Raw genomic sequence first — 23,375 nt, forward strand, 5'->3', positions numbered from 1 at the left:
GACAAGTAGATCATTAGTCACCAGAGTTGTTATTTTGATTTGATATGAATTTCTGAGGTGAGGAAGAGAAGACTTTAAAAACATTTTATTTGCAGTGCTTTATGAAGCATAGATTGAAATGGCATCTATTTTTTTTCTTGGATTACAGTTAAGTTTTTAATGCAGTGATCCTTTTCCTGTCAACTCATACTTTCTTTCATAATATCTGGGAATTTTTTTTATTTGGCAGTGAGCTCCAGTAAATATTAGTTTCTTTTCCCTCAAGTGAACTGTTGGGTTTTGGAACACACAGAAATATCTGGCTAGTTTTACAATGAAACTGAATGTGAAGGATTGTGGTCATTTGGGACTTTCCTACCCAGACTTCCCAGTTTGTGGATTCCAGTCCTTACTATGCATTTTACTTAGAAGTAAGCCACCACTGAGTTCAGTGTGACTGACTTCCTAGTTAGTGCTTATAGCATTACAAACTTATGCTTGGATCCAGAGTTCTCCATGTACAAGCAGAAGGTGCTCTGGTGTGCAAATTAGGGCTTTTCTAGCTCTCACTACCTACTGTAACCCCTAGCGTTCCCTGAAAAGGTGCTCCAGAAGACCAAGGAGTCCTCCAGATAAGTGTAGGTTACTATCAGTGGTGGATGCATGCCATAAAGACCTGTGTTTTTCCTCAAGTGGCAGCATTGTAAAAACTTTGGTATATAGGGCAGAGTGTTTTTCCACTTGTTTTTGCTGTTCCGTAAACTTGATTCAAAGTGCAATCCTATGCAGTTTCACCTTTCTTAGTCCACTGAAATCACCCTGGTTATCATTTGATTAACTATTATTACTATCCTGCGCCGGAAACATACTCTGCCTTAAGGGAGATATGCTGATACAGTATATTCAAGTACCCATAAGGTTGCTCTAGTGGGGCAAACAGTGGTTCCTCAGAAGTGTTTAGTTCGGATAAATGGTACAGGGGAGGCTTAAACTCGCACACCCCAGTCCTCAAACTGGTCCCAATCAAAATCAGCCCGCCACAAATGGGTCACTGGAGATTTTAAAAGTGCTAGCTGCTCTAGATATCTGTGTATTCCCTGCTTCTCTGAATCTTCAATGAAGGCAACACTAAACTTTGCTTCCGTAGGGAAACGTACGTCCCTCCTTGTTTTGTCTCTCCAACAGTCTGAATACTGCTCTTATCACAAAACAATTTTCGTTTCAGAGGAACATTTGTCTTGGAAGTTCAAACATCATTTGTCCCATTGTACTTGATGGTTGGATTCAATGAGATTTTTATTATGAAGAATTTCTAGTGTGAAACATACATGAGTTTTAAATTTGCCTTAAATGTGTGTTAAGTTAAATATGGATTAGAGTAAATATGGTAGTACAGCCCAAGCTTTCGCATCTTTTATCTTTCCCATGTTACTTTGTCAAAGTTTCCTATTAGCATCACTGTTGGGGAACACAAAAATAAATCATTATTCATAGGATATTAAAAGAACTACTATGTTCTACATCTCTAGCCAGCAGGTAGTTTTCTAGAGTTCAGTTGCAAGGAGATTGTTAGGAGAGTACAGAAGGGTGTTTCACATGGAGGTTTCCCTGAGGGTTGGGTGCCAAACAGGAGCTTCCGCACAACATGGTAACTCATTTGTTGTAATTCTATGGTTTCCTCATTGCTTCTCTGCTTTCTCAAACCACCTTTGTTCTGAAAAAGGGACTCCCTCCTCAAGCCCTTGGTGTTCTGTACAGAACATGAGGACTTTGATCTGGGAATGGAAGAGTTCAAGTACTTCCTTTGTCATGGACAGACTGTTACTTGGACCAGTTTGCTAAGCACATTGCTGATAAATCACTTGCATCCAATGTGACTGGGACTCTGTTAAATACAGAGATGTTGCATACTTCCAAAGCTTCTGATTGTCACATCTGAACAGATGCCTTCCAGTTAATGCAGCCCAAGGAAGTGGACACAACTCTTGTGTAGAAAGGGTACCTACTCCCACCAGGACACAGGACATTTGGGTTGATGAAATCAGGAAGACAAGCACTATTTCAGTGGTGGGTACAATTTACCAACTCATCACCAATAGGATCTGCACCTCTGCCTTTAAACAATGACATCGTGCAGCTTTTACTGTGGGGGAAAACCCTTCCCTAGATGCATCATATTTCAATAATTAATGTCCAACTCTAACTTGCCTATTAGACAACATTTTAGAAAGAAGTGATAGCCTTTCAACTCCAGGGTTCTTTAAACACACAGAGAGAGAGAAAGAGAGAGATTATATAGATCCTTCTCAGTCTTGTTTAGAAACCACCTTCGATACCCTGATTGAGCTACGGCAATCAACTATGTTTTCTAGGTTACTTTGGATACCCTCATCATAGTATCACTCTGCCTGGCAGGGATGGGATTGGGAAATTTGTTTTGTTGGCTCTGCTCATTACATCTGCCTGGCCAAGGCCCTTCTAACTGACCCAGTTCCAGTTCCAGTTCACTGCTGGTGGAGGAAATGTGCTGATTGGGAGGGAGGGAATCCAGTCCAAGTCAATTGGCCTTGACCATTGGTGAGAGCTAAACTAGAGATGTAACACTTCTGGGCATTTTGAAGCCATGGGAGAGGGGAAAACAGTTTTTTTCCAACAATTTCCCCCCCAGGAAACAGGTTTTTTTCCAGGAACCCCCACCCCCGGAAACTTTGGGAAAACTTAAATATATACAATATTTACTGGCATATCAAACCTAAACCAATTTTACTGATTTAACAACATAACATGATCTGGAGAACTGGGTTTGATTCCCCACTCCTCCACCTGAGCGGCGGAGGCTAATCTGGTGAACTGGATTTGTTTCCCCACTCCTCCACATGAAGCCAGCTGGGTGACCTTGGGCTAGTCACAGTTAACAGAACTCTCTCAGCCCCACCTATCTCACAGGGTGTCAGAGGCTGACTGACAACAGATTCAGAATCCGAGGAAGACCAGATCCAGGGGCAGAGGCCTCCTTCCCCAACCGCACTGACAGAGAAAACAGCTGATGGTGATGTATTGCCAAGACCAACCTTAAAGTCACCGGCTAAAGAGCAGCCTAAGGAATACCAGACGCTGGCCAACCCGGGAACATCGAGGAAGCTGCCAAGGGAGCCGGGAGACACAGAGGAACTCATCGGCGGAAAATGGGCCGGGTCCTGGCAGAACAACGCCGGCGTTCAGCCAGGCTGGAGCAACAAAGAAGGAACCAGGGCAGCAATGGAGATAGTGATTGAGTCTTTACAGAAGCTGCCTCCCCCAGACAGCTGCAAGTATTTAGGAGAGCTCAGTCAGCGGAAGCCGTGGAAGCAACACATTGCGAACCTGCTACGGTCCACTCTGGCTGACTGTGTATCCTCTGGGACGGTTTCTCAACCTTGAATGTTTCTGGGCTTCCTGCCTGACCTTGGACTGGCTGGACCTCGCCTCTGCCTCTTGCTCTGATGGATTGCCTTTCACCCTGACTGAACTTTGGACTGTTACTGGACTGTGTTTACTACACCCATTCCCAATTAGTACAGCTGCCAGCTGTAGAAGCCTCGGCTTCAGAAACCCCAGCCTGTTGCTCCGCCCGCTGCAAGCCTCTTCATAGCACTGCGCTGCTGCAGCAGCACCCCGCCCTGGTGGGCCAGCACACAGGGTGTCTGTTGTGAGGAGGGGAAGGGAAGGTGATTGTTAGCCAGTTTGATTCTTCCTTAAGTGGTAGAGAAAGTTGGCAATCCAACTCTTCTTATGAATTACTTGGCATGTAGAATGGCAATATTTGACATATTTATGGAATTTAAAAGATATAAATGCCTCAGTTTTGTACAAACAAAACTGCAAATATACCCAATACTTTACAAACAACTGCAAGATGCACACTATGCATTCTTAGCACTTGTACTTTAATTTTTGCTGTCTGATTAGAGAGAGCTAGGTTCTCAGTGAAACTTTCTGTTTTCCTGTCAGGCTTTGTTGCAGTCTCAGCCCTACCTCCTTCTGATCTTTTTTCTCCCTCTTGGAAGGTTTGGGCAATAAGCTACTTTTTACCCAATCTGTGGGTATGTGTTACAGTGGTTTGAGGCAGAGATGAAAAGATCAACCACAAGTTAAGTCAAAAGGACAACAGAAGGTATGCAATAGTTGAAAAGCAATAAGAATCCTGCATACTCCCCTCATGAACATTAGCTATCTATCTAGGTGCAAAAATGCATCTTGGATTTAAGAGCTGTATTTGTCTACAACATGTCCATCTTGCCTTTAAAAATATTTCACTCATTCTAAGAGGAAATATTTCATAGTAGTTTTTTTCAGTACTCCCTCAAATTTCCAATTTTTCCATCAGAAAAATTGGGGAGGGGGGAGGCCTAGGAAAAAACTGGGGGTTTTAATCCTTATTTTTCCAGTTTTTTTCACAAGCCTTTACATCTCTAGTGACATTGTGGTTACAAAATCAGACAAGGACCTTGGAAACCCATGTTTTAATCACAAATCTGCCATGGAAGCTTGACAGGTAACCTTGGGCCTATCAATCTAACCGATCTCACAGAGCTGTTGTGAGTATAAAGCAGAGGACAAAAACATCTGATAAGCTGCGTTGGGTTCCCACTGGGGAACAGAGCAAGGTATATACATTTTAACAACATTTCTGGAAGGTGGGCTGGAGAAGATGACACAGGGGGACTTCTGCTCTGTACCTTGGCCTTTGGGACTCTGCAAAGTGTTATTTATTATCTACATGAAACTGCTGGGAGAGATCATTTTCTCGCTTTGTGTGTTTCTTTCTGTCTGTTCAGAGAAGACAAATTCTGAGGATCAAGGATAAAGCCAATTTGGGAATATGAGCTCAGCCTGTCCTGGATGGGGCTGTACCCCACCTGAAGAATTTATTTATTTATTTAATTTATAGCTTGCCTTTCTTGCTGGGACTCAAGGTAGATTACAAAACATAAAAGCAATTAATCAGACTGCATAAATAATTCAGTTTTGTGGTACTCCTAGATTCTTTGCAACTCAAGAAACAGGTGATAAAAACAGATGGGAGTGCTTTCTAGCACTTTAGTGGGTTGAAGCTGTTGCTATTGAAAGAGGACCTGGCCACCTTGACATATGCTTTGGTAACATCCAGGATGGCTTACAGTAACACACTCTACATGCAGCTGCCTCTGAAGACGGTATGGAAGCTTTACTTGGAACCAAATGTTCTGGCCAGAATGTTAACATGTAATTGCCACGTGAACATATAACACTTGTCTTACACCAACTACACTGGCTTCCAATTTGTTTCTAATCCCAGTTTATAATGCTGGTTATGACCCTGAAATACTGCCTCCATCTGTCTGAATCAACCAAAGCCTTAAAGACTGTTCAAGGGAGGCCTTGCTGTGGAAACCTTCCCCTGGAGGTATGCCTGTCCCCTCAAAAAGAGTTTTAGAACTAATCAATTCCAAAAGGCCTTCAATACTAGTTGAGCCTGTTAATCTGTTTTATGAATTTATGGGCTTTAATTATTTTAATCTATTGTATTTTCTGTTTTTAGTGCGTATTTGCACCTCTTTATGCATGTTATATTAAAAAGCAGGATATACATTTTTTAAAATAATAATAAATGATTCAGCTTTCACACCTTTGTCAACTTCTGTTGAGGGGGTAGAAATAGTACAAATAAACACATACACACCCACCTTAAATTGGCAGTTTGGCATGCAAAGGCACTACTACATAGTATCACTCATCAGATGGAAAAAAAACTAAGTTTTTATCAAGCTATGTTCAAGATCTGATAAATTGTGTTGCTTCACCTTTGGCCTAGTTACTGTACGAGCAGCACCCTGATAAGATGTATGCTCAGGTATGCAGCGTTCTAACATTTATTTGATGTTTGCCTTGTGGAAGCCTCTGTCTCTTGCTAATAAAATGAACTACAATTTAGCAATTTCTGCATAACCTTAAGCACACTTATATGACCGAATCTCAAGCATACATTGCAGAAACAAGTCATACTGGATTTATTAGGCTTTACTTAGATATATAATTTGTTTCAGATAGAGGTAACAGCCACATGCAGCAACAATTAGGTAATTGCATTGTCCTCAGGGCTCTTGCAACAGTGCCATTGTGGAACTGTCATCTGATACTAGCATTTAAAGACAGTCCAAACAAAATGTTAACAATGTACCGCTGAAGTAATTATCTATTGCATAATGATAATTGCATGAATCATGTTTAACCGGAACCAGCCTCAGAGCAGAAGAAACACATCCTTTGTAGTGTTTGTCCTCACAAGATTCTGTCAAGATCATCCTTAACTTGGCTACAATCAATTTTACTTTTCTCCCTCTCTCATAATACTAGAACCCGGGGTCATCTGCTAAAGCTGGAGGGTGAGAGATTCAAAACAGATAAAAGTATTTCTTCACACAACGTATAGTTAAATTGTGGAACTCCCTGCCCCAGGATGTGGTGATGTCTGCCAACTTGGAAGGCTTTAAGAGGGGAGAGGACATGTTCATGGAGGAGAGAGCTATTCATGCCTACTAACTTGGAAGGCTTTAAGAGGGGAATGGACATGTTCATGGAGGAGAGGGCTAAATGGGTACTAGCCATGATGCGTACCTATTATCTCCAGTATCAGAGGAGCATGCCCATTATATGAGGTGCTGTGGGACACAGGAAGGATAATGCTGCTGCAGTCGTCTTGTTTGTGGGCTTCCTAGAGGCACCTGGTTGGGCCACTGTGTGAACAGACTGCTGGACTTGATGGGCCTTGGTCTGATCCAGCATGGCCTTTCTTGTTCTTATGTACTTGATCTTTTTCAGTGATCATCATGGAATTAAATACTTCATCTTTATGTTTAGACTTGCACAGCCTATTAAGAGAAGGATCTGAGAGGATATAATTTCATTTTACAAATACATGATAGGGGTAAGTAGAAGGATTAGACAATAAGGAATGTGGCGCTAAAAGGATATAACTATATTGGCAAATTCACAGGTAAGATCAGAAAAATAACAAATCAGAAAAGTACACTATACCAGGCCTTTGGAATAACTGGTGGTTTATTGTCATAATTACTAATCCAGCATTGCCTGGGGTACCTCTACCCACTAAAGAGAAACTGGTTGTTTTAAGGAGCAGAGCAGGACCATAGGATCTCCCCACGACTTCTTGGTCAAAAAATATGCAAAGTACTCCTCTATGTATAGCAAGGGTGAACAACCCAGGAGATAAGCATGTACCCTTACAGAATTAATGTTGTTTCCTATGTTTATGTAAAATCAGTCTTACTCCTTGAATAAAGAACCACCATCAGCATTGCTCACATCAGCCAGTTTGATCTCTTCCTGTAATGTGCACAGTATGGATCCCAGGAACTAACCTTGGTTTATTTTAAGATATAACTCTAATAATTTATGATATGTATGCCTATTCAAAATGATGTCTTTTTGAGTTTAAGGATATGCTTAGAATGATAGAATAATTCCTTCCTCATACATCAAAGTAACTTTCCTATAAAATGCATTTCCTGTTTTTTCAGTCTAAAGACTTTGCTTCAAACACTTGTTTCATGATGCCAACCTCATGCAATGCCTTTGAATTTGAAGCAATCGAGAACTTGTCAGGAACCTCAATTGCAGATTTGGCTCTTCTACTTTGGGTCAGGAACGTGAAAAGCACAAAAATAATTCAAAACACTTAACAACAAAGTAACTATCTATGCCTCCAGGAATCATACTATTGTGTAAATGGTTCTCCTTTCCCATTTTGTCCTAACAATAACCATGAGGTAGATTAGGCTGAGAAAATCTACCATGAGGTAGATTTGGCTGAGGGACAAGCCCATGGTTATCCCGCAAGCTTCATGGCAGAGTGGGCATGAGTCTAAATCCAGTTGGGCATGTTAACCCCACTGAATAATAGCATTAATTTTTTGTTTGCTGAGGGGTGGGGCGCAGCTTGGCCTGCAAGTGAGAGCACAAGCACAGCAGCACCCTGTATACACCTGGCAACCCAGTAGGCTTGCCAACCTCCAGGCAGCAGCTGGAGATCTGCTATTACAACTCAGCTCCAGCCGATAGAGATCTGTTCCCCTGGAAAAAAATGGCTACTTTGGCCATTGGACTCTCTGGCATTGAAGACCCTCCCCTCCCCAAACCCCACCCTCCTCAGGCTCCTCCCAAAAAACCTCTTGCCGGTGGGGAAGCCTGGCAACCCTACAACCCAGGAATGCTGCCAACAGTGAGGAGGGGCTTAAGTACAAGATACGCCGAACTGCGATCACTGAACGCAATGCCCTGATATTTTCTAGATGATTCACAGTGGGTAGTCTGTCTGCAGTAGTAGAAAAGGGCCAGAGTCCAGTAGCACCTTAAAGACTCACAAAAATATTTTCTGGCAGGGTAGGAGCTCCTACCCTACCAGAAAATATTTGTGTGAGTCTTGAAGGTGCTCCTGGACCCTGGCCCTTTTCTACTCTCCTAAGGCGGCTTTCGTGTCCTCAGGAGGGGTTCTTTTGCCAGAGACCCCACGATGCAGCCGCTCGCCCCTTTCCCAAGGGATTTGGCCTCTGCAAAGCAGCCAGACATTTAGGTCTTCCTGCCGGTTCGCCTCGCTGACCCTTCGTTTCGAGCTCACCGGCACGAGAAAACCCGGGAAGGAGAGAGAGGAAAACGCCCCCTTTGGCAGCGCTCTCCTCCCAACGTGCGGCCGCCGAGATTGGGCGCCGGGCCCTGTGGCGGCTCGAGGCCTTTGTGCACCAAGCCACACCCACCGCCTCTCCTCAGCCGGCCCATGCGAGGCCTTTGCCGCCGGCCGGCCGAGGCGGTGGCTTTCGCTGGTAGCTAAGGCGGCAGAGCGGCCAGAAGAGGCCGCCGCGTCGAGTCGCTCTCCCGCTCACTCCAGCGGCCGGCGGGCGGCCCGGCCCGGCCCGCGTTCCACCCGCCCGCTATGTACGATTATGACCAGTTGACCGCCTTCCTGGGCGAGTGGGGCCCCTTCCAGCGCCTCGTCTTCTTCCTGCTCAGCGCCAGCATCATCCCCAACGGCTTCAACGGCCTCTCCGCCGTGTTCCTGGCCGACACCCCCGAGCACTGGTGCCGGGTGCCGGCCGGCGCCAACCTGAGCGGCGAGTGGCTCAACGCCAGCATCCCCCTCGAGAGGCGCGGCGGGCAGCAGGTGCCCAGCCGGTGCCGCCGCTACCGCCTGGCGAGCCTGGCCAACTTCTCCGCCCTCGACCTGCGGCCCGGCCGCGACGTCAACCTCAGCCAGGTGGAGCAGGAGGAGTGCCTGGACGGCTGGGAGTACAGCCGCGACCCCTACCTCTCCACCATCGTCTCCGAGGTAGGGCGGGAAAAACGTGTGCTGGGGGGGGGGGCGGGGCGCGGAGAGACTGGCTGGGCTGTAGCGCTGGTCGCGGTGCCGGCGGCGTTGATGCCCGCGGCGGTGTGGAGGGGGTAGCGTGTCAGTCACCTTATGAGGATGAGGCGCTTAGGGGAGAACGTGCATCTAGAGAGCAGCGAATCCAAGGCAAAAAACCCCCGTGCATCCGTGGCCTGCGAGTCCCCCCCCCCCCGTGGTGCGGCACCTGTTTCGAATTTAGACAGAAAAAGTGCGAGCCCTCTGCTAGAGCCAGTGGCGGGCTGGCCCAGGGTGTCAGCTTGCCCGATGCCAATCGGGCCCTGTGGGCCCCTGATGAAGTGGGGGCCCTTAAACATTAGACAATAGGTTAAAAACGTTCATGACCTTTTGGTAGCTTGAAAATATAATCGATTTATTTAAACTTATTTCTTTAAAATTTAATTTTTTTAAAAAAAAATTCAGTTATAACAATCTGTATCTACATTTAGTATCTACTGCACACTGCCAGTAATATGTACAATATATGTACACTGTAATGACTAAAAACAAATCCCAAAAAAATAAATTAACAAATAATTTTTTTCAAAATTTATTTGTTAATTATAAAAATTAAATGATAGCCTTATAGCTGGGGGTGGGTTCCCTTTGTCTCCTAGCAACTAATATTTTTAGACCCAGTCCGCCACTGGTTAGAATCATAGAGTTGGAAGGGACCACCAGGATCATCTTGTCCAACCCCCTGCACAATGCAGGAAATTCACAACTACCTCCCCCACACACCCCCAGTGACCCCTCTCCATGCCCATAAGATGCCCAAGATGCCCTCCCTCTCATGATCTGCCTAAGGTCATAGAATCACCATTGCTGACAGATGGCCATTTGGCCTCTGCTTAAAAACCTCCAGGGAAGGAGAGCTTACCACCTCCTGAGGAAGCCTGTTCCACTGAGGAACAGTGTTCAGAGAGAAGAGATTTGGGAGTGTGTGTCGTTTCACATTTTGAATGAGGCCAATAGGAAAAGTGCCAAAAGACAGAGGCAGCGTTGTAGTTGACAAAGGGCCGAGTAGGTGGAAGCTGGATGAATGGATGCTTTATAAAGTGGCCAAACTAGGGCAAGTTTAGTTTGTGTCCCAGAAATTGAGTGCCCGGGAGAGTGTGTGTGTATGGACTTACACTTATTGTTGTAATTTCTGGAAAGTGCTTTTCTACCCTGTAGGTGAAATAGGCAAATATTTTCATTTGTTGCTTGGGATGGAATGAGTGATTGTCAGAGCACAGGAATCTCTTTTAAAGAAAGATCTAAAAGGTCCGTGTTCCTTTCAAACTTGACTTGCTCCATCAAAATCCTCTGCACTTTTTGAAATAGTAGCAATGAATCTATGTAGTAAAACATTCTTCGCTGCCTTGCTTTAAAGCCATAGGGTAATTTTGGGCATCTAGTTGTAAATGCAATCCATGCCTTTCATTGTTGTCTGACAAAGTTGGAAACATTATGTGTATTTTGGCTCCAGCATAGATGAACCTTATATTTTATGAATGAGTACTATTTGAATGAATCCAGTTTTAAAGGGGTGTGTGTGTACAAACCTGTTGCATTGAGCCCAGCTATGACTGCTGGCAAGATGGCTGCTAATGTATGTTATAAGAATTGTATAAGGCTATTTTCTGACAGGAAAATAGTATAAGGTTACCGTATATCCTGATGCTTTCATGTGACACAAATGTCCAAACGTCCCTGGAATATGATGGAAATGAATGACTAAGGATTCAGTTTGTTGGACTGCTTGGCAGATAAAGGCATCCTAAGCAGAGCTCTAAGTCAATTGATGTCAGTGGGCATGCAGTTTGCTTAGGGTGGCACTGAATGTTATCTAGTGATTTTACAGGTGATTGGGAAGCAGTGTCTTCATTGACAGTATATATAAAGTGCTGACATATTGTATAATTGGTTTGAAGTACACTGACTAATCTCTTTCTTTAATCTGCATGAAGTATATCTTTCCTTCTTGCAGTGAATTTTTCCCTGGGAATAAAGCCACATAGAGCTTGTTGCAGTTCCTTTTATTAACTAACTGAACAATCCAGTTAGCTTTCTCCACCCTCCTTTTTACTTATATTTTGTTTCAGATTTCTTCAATAGGACACTTGTAAAAGGTTTGTGTGCGTGTGTCTTTGTAACATGTATTAAGCAGGCTGTTCTAAGATTTGTACAAGTCATTATAGAATTACAGAGTTATTTGCCAAGATGATCTGATGTTTTGTGTGTGCAATTATTCTGTACCCAGGGAGTGGGGGGGGGGGAAATACTTGGATAGAAAAATGAATGAAGCATGCATGATTACTGAACTTATGCATGATTACTGGGAACAAAATCTAATTGTGTTTAGTGTATGAGGATTCCAGCTTTGGTCTGAGAGAAATAATAACCAGTCTGACAGAAAGGGTTATGTGATGATACTCCTCATCGTTTTGCTGTTGAAAGTATGGTACATTTTCTCTTGATGTACTAGAGCTAATCAGTACACTCCTTTGCCCCTTATGGAAAAGAAAACTGCATAAGAAGCACACTCTGTCTGCCTTCCTGGGCTTGATATGTGTATTATATGTATGTTTACATATGTGTAAGATATATATGTGCACACAATGTGTGTGTGTATGTGCATGGTATCATCATTAGAGTGTTGGACTAGGATCAGGGAGATCCAGGTTTGAATCCCCACTTTACCAGGGAAGCTTGCTGGGTGATCTTGGGCAAACCTTATGCTCTCAGCCTAACCTACCTCACAGAGTTATTGTGAGGATAAAATGAAGAAGGGGGAAATGTTGTAAGCCACTTTGGGTCATTGTTGGGGGGAAAGTGAGGAATAAATGAAGTAAATAAACACGTTATTCATTTTGTACAATCCTCTACATCCTGTGTCATTCTTTCAGTTTTGTTGAAAGGGAATTTTTCAAAACATATTTGTGTAACATATCCTTCCCCATAGTTGTAAAGTATTTAATTGACAGTCTCTATTATTTTATAATGTGCATTTCAGTGACATAGGGCACAATTATTCCAGATTAAGTTTAACTTTATCTGGCAACCCACTCATAAGTACATTTATTTGAATGTTAATTTCAATGGCATATGGGTGTGAAAGCTGGACAGTGAAGAAAGCTGATAGGAAGAAAATAGATTCCTTTGAAATTTGGTGTTGGAGGAGAGTGTTACGGATACCGTGGACTGCCAAAAAAAACAAATCAGTGGGTTATAGATCAAATCAAGCCTGAACTGACCCTAGAAGCTAAAATGACTAAACTGAGGTTATTGTATTTTGGTCACATCATGAGACGACAAGAGTCACCGGAAAAGACAGTCATGCTAGGAAAAGTTGAGGGCAGCAGGAAAAGAGGAAGACCCAACAAGAAATGGACTGACTCAATAAAGGAAGCCACAGCCCTCAATTTGTAAGATCTGAGCAAGGCTGTCAAAGATAGGACATTTTGGAGGGCTTTCATTCATGGGGTCGCCATGAGTCGGAAGCGACTTTATGGCACTTAACACACACACACACACAAGTTTATATGTATATGCAAGCTATTTTTGCCATGTATTCTCATATGCCAAAAGGTGGACTAGTATTCCTTAGGTGAATAGTTTTACATACATAGTAGCTTGTTACGTAAATATTTATGTACATGCCAGCTCATAGTCCATAGTACTGCCTTAGTGGATCACGGGATCAATCAAGAGAAGGTTCAGTGTTTATTTAGCAGAATAATAAGAGAAACAGCCAAAGGTCCAACGAGTTCAATCTCCTGCTGCAATGCAGGAACCATCTATGTACTCTCTCATCCCTGCCCCCATTCTACCTGTGTAGTTCTGGCCACAGTCTGCCACCAACAGAAAAATGTTTCAGTTCAGGCCAGTCATGCAAATTTTAGGTATCAGGTGTTTCTTTCTGGTGATTAGATTTGCTAAAATCTTTGGAGTTGCTTCTTTAATGCTTCATTTCTATGCAGTTACTCCAGCGTAAGGCAACTGCTCTCGAGTAACTGCATGGGATTGCACTGTACACTTCACTTTCCTAATTAAGTGAAATATTTGCTAGTAAAACATTTGATCCTGGCTTGTGATTCCTAACTGGTAAACTGAGATGCATCACATTGATGTAGTCACTGGCTTGCTTGGCTACAGGCATTGCAGACTGGGAGCTAGGAAGAGTGATAGAAGAGTTTAAACCACCTTGGAGCATGATATACTAGAATAAAAACTGGATAATTATTCATTATGGAAAGTCGGACTTCCTGTAGAGCGTTTGGTCCGAGCGCCATTGTTTCCTGGGGGCTCCCAGGAGACACCAAGAGTCGTTTAGATTTGGAGTGCAAAAAGCACCCCAACTCGATCCTAAATAGTGGATCGGGAAGCAGGAAATTCCCCTGCAGCCTTCAAGAGCGGTTTGGACTCCCATATTCTCTGAGAGAGCTTTCATTAAGCCTCTCGTAGATTTGGAAGCTGTCCCCGCCGGCACATAGGGGCTACCATTGCCACGGACGACTCTTTGGCCTTAGGCTTTGACATCCTCTATACATTAACATCAAAGAATCTATGAAAAGAACAAGAAGCCTCACCTTTGGAAGTCAGAGTGAGTAAAAAGACACTTTTTGCCTTTATCTTGATTGAGAAGACCTGAATGACGATAAAAACACCTACGAAAACCGGCGACTCCCTGCCCAGCGTAACAAGACTTTTTAAATAAACAAATGCCATTAAATGAACTGATTAAGACCTTATCAACTTGATCAGTGAGTAGACACAATAAAAGGGACTTTTGAATGACTTTACAACTACCAATTAAATGCTTTGAGGGGAGGGAGGGAGACAAAAACCTTCCCCCCCCCACTTCCGGATCTCTTTGATTCAATGTCCAGCCACGTCGCCTCTTAAGACCGGAAGATAATAAGAAGGGCTTTGTTACCATCGAAAAGACAGGGCAGACTGGAAGACTTGAAGTGAATCTCCCCGGTGTAACCATCAAATCGTTCCTATCACTTAACCACCGAGAGGAGACGACGCAGGGTCTATGATACTGCAGTTTCCTGTCTACTTTCTTTTCTTTATCTGTGCCGCTTTGAAGCGTAATTGAGGATATCTTGAAAATTACAAAGCCTGCTTCTATATAAGAATACAAGCAGATATGTCAAACAAGAGGATGGAAGAGATGTTACTCAAACAAATGGACATGTTTGCAGTGCAACAAGATTTAGTCTTTGAAAAACAACAAGCGTTCTCACATCAAGTATTTCAACTAGCTGAGGTGATGAATATCCTATTTAAATCAATTAATGGAAAACTGGACACTATTATTGAGGAGATCCACGATATGAAGACCCAAGATACGATAACAATTATGTCAATGGAAAAAAAAGATTCTACTAAGGAGATGACGATTGAATGCTATGTGGAAATGGTGATAAAACCTGGAAAAAATGACAATGAATGAGAACAATCTATTTTTAAAGAGGTAGCTGCAAGTGACCAGCTGGCAATGAGAGAGAGCAACATGAGAGAATTCAATACCTCTACAATCTACTTGTCTGAGTTACTGCTGACAGGAGGAACATTATTATCCCAAGAAAACACTTCCTGGCAGCCAGCGATGGAGGGAGACATGACGAAGGATTTTACCAAGAAGCTGCTGGAAATTTTAACAAGAAGCCAATGGATACAATCACTGGGATCTTCTTTTACATTTTCAGAGGCCAGAATTGCAGCTACTATACTGAAAAACGGGGGGTGGGGATTGGGAAATAAAGAAGGACTGGCAGATCCCCTCCCAAAACAAGATAATGGCTAAGATGATGCTTATTTTTAGGGTGTAAGGGAGGCACGGTGGATTTACTTTGATGAATTTCTAATGGGAAAATTTGTTTATGTATTGATCTAATCCCTTTATTATAGAATAATAGAATGTTATATAGAGACAATGATGATAATATTATAACTAGGTAGGACTTGAAATTGCTTATAGAAGTAGTATAGATAGCTTAAAGCAAGTCTGTATGAGAGAAAATAAGGATTAGAAATTAATTTGAAATGCAAAAGTGTTAACCAGTAGAATTAGTGACTGAAGAAGATGCGGGGAAGTCATATATAGCAGATAGCATTGAATACTATAGATAACATATTCTCAGTAATAGCAATGAGCTTTTTTTGTTACAAGTAGTTACAACTGAATATATTGAGATATGTTTATTTTTGTTGAATTGTAGAAAATAATAAAAATAATAATAAAAATTATTCATTATGGAAAGTCCAAAAAACCCAAGCATGTTAGGTTATGTTGAAAATTGATAGACCAAAGAGAAAACCAAAAACTACACCAGTGTGGTGTAATGGTTAATAGTGGTGGACTCTAATCTGGAGAACCGGGTTGGTTTCCACACTCCTACACATGAAGCCTGCTGGGTGACCTTGGACTAGTCATGGTTCTCTCTGAACTCTGTCAGCCCCACCTACCTCACAAGGTGTCTGTTGTGGGGAGAGAAAGGGAAGGAGATTGTAAACTGGTTTTATTCTCCTTAAAAGGTAGAGAAAACCAGCATATTAAAACCAACTCTTCTCCTCCTCAACAGATTTTAGATTACATTTTTTTTTTGTCCTGCCCTTCCTCCAAGGAATTCAGGGCAACAGACCCCACTCCCTATTTTCCTCACAACTGGGTGAGGTAAGTTGCAGCACAATGCTAGGCATCTTTATGCAGAACGATGCCCCATTGAATCCAATAGCACTTAATTCTTGTAAAGTACACGTATGATTGTAGTCTTAGGCTACTGACCCAGGGTTACCCAGTGAGTTCATGGCACGGTTGAGATTTGATCCTGGGTCTCCTTGTGTCAGTCTGATGCTCTTGAACTACTGTGTGTGTAAAGTGCCATCAAGTTGCAGGCAACCTATGGCGACCCCAGCAAGGAAATTTCAAGGCAAGTGAGATGCAGAGGTTTCTGGTCATTGCCTTCGTCTGCAGAATCTGCCTTGGTGGTCTCCCTTCCAAGCACTGATCCTGCTAAGCTTTCGAGACCCGACAAGACCAGGCTGTACCCTGCAGCCTTCTCTCCTCTAGAACTGCTACATTCATTTAAAAATGCAATGCCCTGCTATAAAACCCTTTAAAACTGTTTGTTGATTGTTGTATAAGAATGCTTGGAACATATTTTTATCCTGATCCTCTAAAACCCACTTCCTTCCATTTCTTTTCATATCTGTCCATTCCCACCTCCCTCCACAGTAGAATATTCATAGTCCCATTAATATAGGTGCCAAAATATATTCCACGTATTTGGGGGGGAAATAATACGCTCAAGGGAGGTTTGTACTTTTCAAACAAGATCTGTTGCTATGTATATCCTTATGTTAGCATTCTGTTTGTAGTGGGTCATGATTTCTCCAATATTGTGATCACATGCAGACTTAATAGTGACTAAGCCCTGTTGAATACAGTGAGATTTATTTCCACATAAACATACATATGATTAGACAGCATGCAGTATTTGCTATATGTGCAAGTGCAGGCTCAGTCCTTGATAATAATTGCTGTCTGAGAGCTCTGCATTGCTCGAAAGTCTCCAGAAATTATAACAGGCAAAGCACTTAGAAAGTGGTATGCAACAGGATCCCTGGGCTTCTGGTCAGTGTGTATGAAATACTCTCACAGAGCACAGCAAGATCTCAAATTCCTGACTGGAACATGTTTCAGAAATTATTGTGTGTGCAAACTAATCCTCTCTGCAAGAACTGTAGGGGTTCATGTTGATGTTAGGAGGCAGTCTGCTGTGTTTTAATTAAAGTAAATGCAAAGCAGACATGAATTTTAAGATTAAAAGCTTCTTCTCAGCCAGATCCCATGTTCCAACAACAGGTATCTGTTTACAGTGTTTGTACAGTTACATAAGCCAAACTTTAAAAAAATCTCCAGTTCAAAAAGTGCTGAAGATTCTGCATAGGGCAGTTTGTTTTACACTGAGATATGTCTTTATGCCACAGTTCATTTAAGTTATTGAATCAACAGCTGAACCATTCGCATGCTCTTTCATTTTTGCAAAGCAGCCATTGTAGTATTTGCATAACTTGAAGTCAAGCTACAGGTGATGGCTGGCCTGGGTCTATCCCCCATGGCTGTTGTAGCACTTGAAAAGACGCATGGGGTGGGGTGGGGGAACAAAAGCTCCTGTCTTTAGATGATAATTCTAGGCAGCTCAGCTCTGAGGGCCAAGGAGGCAGGTGGCTACTAGTGCAACAGCATCGCTACTGATCCCTTCCCTAAAGTGTTTTGGCATTGGCAGGGGACTGGGCAAAAAAACCAGCGGGGCTGCCTGCTGTCCGTGTCCCCATCAGTCATTCCAGGTGCCCAGTAGCTGCCGCTAGAACTGCCATGAACCCCTTCAAGCACTGCTCACCCCAGGATGAGAAGGTGGGGGTGCACTGAGCCAGCCAGGGGCCGCGTGCTTGGGGGGCTGGTAGTGGCTCCCAGTCTCCAGCTCCCCTGGGGACCACAGTGGCTGCAGCCTGCAGCATCTGGAGCCAGGCCCCACCCTCATTAAAGGACATAGAGCATCTGTGGTGGACTCTAATCTAGAGAACCGGGTTTGATTCCCCACTCCTCCACATGAGCGGCAGACGCTAATCTGGTGAACCGGGTTGGTTTCTCCACATGTATGCATGAAGCCAGCTGGGTGACCTTGGGCTAGTCACAGCTCCCTTAGAGCTCTCTTGGCGCCACCTACCTCACAGGGTGTCTGTTGTGGGGAGGGGAAGGGAAGGTGATTGTAAGCCGGTTTGATTCTTCCTTAAGTGGTAGAGGAAGTCGGCATATAAAAACCAACTCTTCTGCTTCTGCTGCTGTGATGTCTCATCCATAACTCCATGCCCTGGGGAGTCTCTGATGCCCAGAGTCTGGATGACCAATCCATCCACCACAGCCTGTCTTGAAGGGGTTATGGTGCAAAGATGCTCCATGACACCAGCAGAGAGTGTGAGGGCAAAAGAGCCGTGGGGGGGGGGGGAAGAGGAAATGGAGAGCAACACATAAGTCTCCTCACCCTGCCCATGCCCCATGCCCTCAGCCACCTCACCATCTTTTCCGTTCACAGCTGCTGAGCTGGGGTCGGCCACTCCATCGCTGACCTCTATCTCCTCCTGGCTCACCACCTCAAAACGGCTTGCTACTGCAGAACAGGTGGCAGGGAACGCCAAGGGCCCAATGCAGCGATCAACTGGGGCTATGACCGTGCAGCACGTGGAGTGTGAAATGGACCACATGTGCCAATTCATGCACAATATAGAGCGTCAACTGGCCAGACTATTGGTGGCAGTTGCAGGCCTGCTGTGGGGTGCTATGCCCATGAGACTTGATGAAATCCAGGGGCATTTGCAGCAACTGGCTAGGACCATGGGTTGACTGTTGAACCTCCTTGGAGAGCCGCTGGGTGGGGAGCGATACAGGGCCCTGTAGTTGATGAGCTCCTGCCTATGGCTGCTGCCCGTGTAGCCTAGAACTATGTTCATCCGGGACTCTTCCCCCCCCTTCCTCATGGTTGAGCTCTTGCTCCAAAGTGTGTTCGCTCCTTAATGGTTCATGTTCAAAGTAAAGTTTATTGTTGTCAAATGTTTGCATAATACTGTGACTCCATGGCAGTGTAGTCCGCACTGGCTCTAGGCCCCCTATGCCTCCCTAGACCAGCTCCACCAGGGGCTGCCTGAGCCATGTGGTATAGGCAATAACTAAGTATTGTATATATTTCCATTTCCCCTCAAATTTCAATTTTTTCCTATGGCTTCAAAATTTCCAGAAATTTTACATCTTCAGATATATGTGTAATAATAATCCACTGACAACAGGAAAACATTCTGTACATGCTCAGAGGAATTTTTACTGTTTCATGTGTTCTTAGGTTGAGCCTTGCCCCGAAAATAGGTTCTCAGGCATGTGTGACCCCTGTGACCCCACTTTCACACAGCCCAAATAATGCACCTTCAATCCACTTTTAGTGCACCTTAACGATCATTTGCAAGTGGATTTTGCCAGTTCACACAGTAAAATCCATTTTCAAAGTGGATTGAAAATGCATTATTTGGGCTGTGTGAAAGTGCCCCACGCTGTGACTGCTTTTTGTAACAGGGGTGGGGGCTTGATGTGCTTGTTTTTGCAGAGTTGGGTATGGGTTCCACATCCACACAGCAGCCACGTGCACGGAATACTTCATATGAAGCAAAAATGGAGAAATAACTCTACCCCAGCACTATTTCAACACAGGAAAATGGGGGGCGGGGGTAGGGGTGGGAGGCAGAAACCCTTCCTTCCCCAGCAGCAGCATTCCAAGACCAAATGGCCTCTCCTTTATTTTTAAAAATTCATTCCCTGCAGCTTCTGTGTAGGTACAAGGAACCCAGCGCTTTAAAAACAAGCACATCTAGTTTGGCCCTGATAAAGGCCTCACTGACCGTTGGCCTCACACTATTACTACTCCAGTTAGTGCAGAGAGAACCCCTCAAAGATAATGTGACTTCTCGCCTCAGAATTCTTTCCTTAGACTCTGTGGCATTGCTTTGTTTCAATAACGATTTTGGTAGTATTAGATGTGTTTGTCCTATTTATGTATTTATATAGTGACCCAGTCTCATGGGCTAATGGCAGGGATCAGAGCAGTTTTATCAGGTATGAAGGATCTCCGAAGGTCACTTATTTTAAGTAATACAAGGGCTCAGGGAAATTGCATACACATGCTTAAAGTAAATATTGCCTGATGTTTAAAAGTTAATGAAAGTATTCCTGAAGCCCAGTTACCTTTAACCTAGTAATGTTTATTTCTGTCTTTATGCATTCTTCCCTCCTCAGTCTATATTCAGTTCTCTGTCTTTCATCATCTTAACCTTTGTCCCAAATTTGAAAGCTTCCAATTTACCTCACCCATTCTCAAACAAAATGACAGGTATTAAAGGGGGAAAGGATATCGACTTTTCACTAGCTGGCTTGTGTAAGTAAATTTGACCCAATGCAGATTAAAGTAATTGAGATAAGCATGGCACTTCCCAAGGAATTGGTTGAATTGATACGCTGGAGAGGACTAGATTTCATTGAAGTCTGATGCAGAACAAGTTTTGCAGAAATATGCTTGCCTGTCCTGTGCCACATTTTCTCCTGATCCCCCCCAACCCTTCCTTGGCTTGTTTCAGTTGACATCCCACAATCAAGGATTTGGGCATCTAAGCACTTTTTAAAAATTATTAATTAATTTATTATTAGATTTCTATCCTGCCCCTCCCAGCTACAAGTCAGGTTTGGGGCTGCTTACAATATATTCAACAATTAAAATGTAAGTTATAATTAAAATCTCTAATACTATAAAACTGGCATCCTTAAAAAATGTCACAGTGGGGGGGGTCGCCAACAGAGGGGAAGGAGTAAAGGAGAAGGGGGGAACAACATCACCATACCAGAGTGCTTTGTTTAAATTTTACAAAGCAGTTGCGTAAGATCTGTAGCCTTTCACCTACTTTCCCACTTTCAATTTCAAATTTGCTTAACTTGCTAAGCTCGTTCCTGCCAATTTATGATTCACTAATCTTACACTTGCCTGTTTTACCTCCCAATGCCACATCACCATGGGGACCTTTGACTGAGATTTACCCTTGCGTTACATCTAGAATAATGCAGGTTGTGACCCTTTATCGCCATCTGTCACGTACCCTGTATGGTTGTTTTCTAAAGAGTATATAGAGAAATCAAAACTGTATTTACATTTCTGCTTCTTTGAAAATGATCCCTTTCATATCTGATGTTATTCCTTATAGGTCTCGCAGCTGTATACATATTGTTGCATTAACAAATCTGGACAAATATGAATGCTATTTAATGAGGGAAGTTGCCTGAGCACAAAATTAAAAGAGAAGAGGAGGAGTTTGACTGGCTCAGTTGGACAGCACATGAAATCCTAGTTTCAGTACCCAGCCTTATTTTATTTTTCCTGTATTGGGTAGCAGTGGTTGCAAAAGACCTTTTCTCTGCCTGAGAAGCTAGAGAGCTGCTACCAGTGGGTTGGATACTATCTAAATAGCATATCTGGAAAGGCAGCTTCTCCGTCTCCCCCTCCTGAAGGAGCCCCAAATGCCCCTGAAATTATGCTCCTGGGGAATGCCCCCCCAGCAAGATAAGAAGGTAGTTGGGTGGCTGCTATAGGAGGGGGCAATTCCCCCCTCCCCACAGGTGTGTAAGTTTATGATGGGATTCCACTCATTGAAAGGAGAACATATTGAGCAAGATGGACCAATGTCAGTTTCATGGGTTAATAAATGTAAATATAAAATATATTAATAAATGTGGATATAAAAATATGTCATTGAATGATATAATTAGTTTTTAACTGGCACCTTTTAGAAAGATTGGATGAAAAAGCCCAGCTCCAGTAGCCTGTCAGAATATAGTCAGCTTTTAACATTTGTATTGTGTTCTGAATAAAATGTTTGGATTTTTTAAATTGGATTTGGCTGTAATACTATGGTTAAGATAAAAAGGGAACTAAATAAACTACCTCAGTAGAATGAAACATCAACTATTTCGGTTTTTTCAGTTGTCATGCCATGCCACACAAGCCCCAAAAGTGTATTTCCTGCCCATTATATGAAGATACAACTGCCTTTCACCACTGCAATCTCCAGGGCTATCCTCAATCAGTCTTATAAAAACCTCTCCAACTCTTGGCATTGCAGTATAAAGCCTTCACATCCTTTAATCAATTGTCTGTCATTCTCAAATATTTGCTTTAACATTTACTAATAATCCTCTACTATTCCTTTCCACTGTTACACTTCTTGAGTTTACTCTGAGCCCAGGACCTCTGTATTTCTTTGTTGCTTTTTCACAGTTTCAGGCATCTCCGCAGCTTGGCAGTATTTGTGAGTCGGGTCTAACTATTCCCTATATTTCAAAATCGTCTTCTGTTGAATTAGAAAAATATTGCCTTGTGAGGCCAGGGTAAGATCTTTCTTTCTTTCTTTCTTTCTTTCTTTCTTTCTTTCTTTCTTTCTTTCTTTCTTTCTTTCTTTCTTTCCCCCTCCCCTCCTCTCCCCTCCCCTCCCCATGCTGCCTCTCCAGAGAATTTCCTGAGGCACTCACAAAGTTAAACATATAAAATCGTAGAGCAGCATTAAAACCATTAAAATGAATAAACTCTCAACACCTCGCCAGAGCATTAAAAAACCATATAAAACATTTAGCAGCCTAAAATGATGTTGTAAAATAGGCTAGAAGCAGACCATAAATACAGTTTTAAAGCATCAGGCCCCCTTAGTTAAAATCCTATGTAACAAGAAATGTTTTGGCCAGGTTCATGAAGTAGGGTAGGTGCCAGGTGAGGCTCAGTGGAAAGGGCCTTTTGTTTTGGGGAAAACATCTCCACCATTAAACCATGCAAGACTGGATGCAAGTCAATTCAAGGAAACTGTCTAGCTTGAAAGAAACAGAGCCTGGGAAAGGTCAGATGTAGCTTGGGAACTTTGCTTTGAAACTAGGTTTTCTTGAAGAGGGTTCAATGTTAGACTTTACTTGTTTCCATTAACTAGACAGTGTAGGTTATTACATCTTGTACTACTGGAGACTGCTGATTTCATCATGTGTAAGACATCTTCAGACAGCCTAATTTAATCTCAGTTGATCACTGCAGAAGTCAGTGCATGTAGGGAAAATACTGGTTATCCTTGTACTCCTAGAAATATAGAACTAGTGCAGCAAAGTAGTTAGAACACGTGGGTGCCTGCAAGGCTGGCAGGGGATCTCATCCTCCCCCCCCCCACCCACTGCCAGGCCCAGTGCGGCTCCAGACCTCTGCAGATGCTTCTGGGTCCAGTGCAGGTCCTGGGCAGCTCCCAGACTCCACCTGCAGCCTCCACCAACCTCAGTATCTCTGCCTCAGGACACATGACACAGAAAGTATGTGCATTGTCTGCGCATGCACAGACAACATTCTTTATTCAGGGGAGG

At 43.3% G+C, this 23,375-nt stretch overlaps 1 protein-coding gene across 1 annotated transcript in view; it reads left to right on the forward strand.

The window, feature by feature from the left end:
- The first annotated feature begins 8,947 nt into the window (after window positions 1–8,947).
- The window catches only part of LOC130486400 (organic cation/carnitine transporter 2-like), a 43,778-nt gene continuing 29,350 nt past the window's right edge, over window positions 8,948–23,375 (forward strand). Inside the window, exon 1 of the mRNA XM_056859669.1 lies at window positions 8,948–9,340. Within this exon, the coding sequence (XP_056715647.1) occupies window positions 8,948–9,340 (393 nt within the window). The remainder of the gene's footprint in view (window positions 9,341–23,375) is intronic.

Source organism: Euleptes europaea, chromosome 1 (assembly GCF_029931775.1).
Source record: "Euleptes europaea isolate rEulEur1 chromosome 1, rEulEur1.hap1, whole genome shotgun sequence".
NCBI lineage: Eukaryota > Metazoa > Chordata > Lepidosauria > Squamata > Sphaerodactylidae > Euleptes > Euleptes europaea.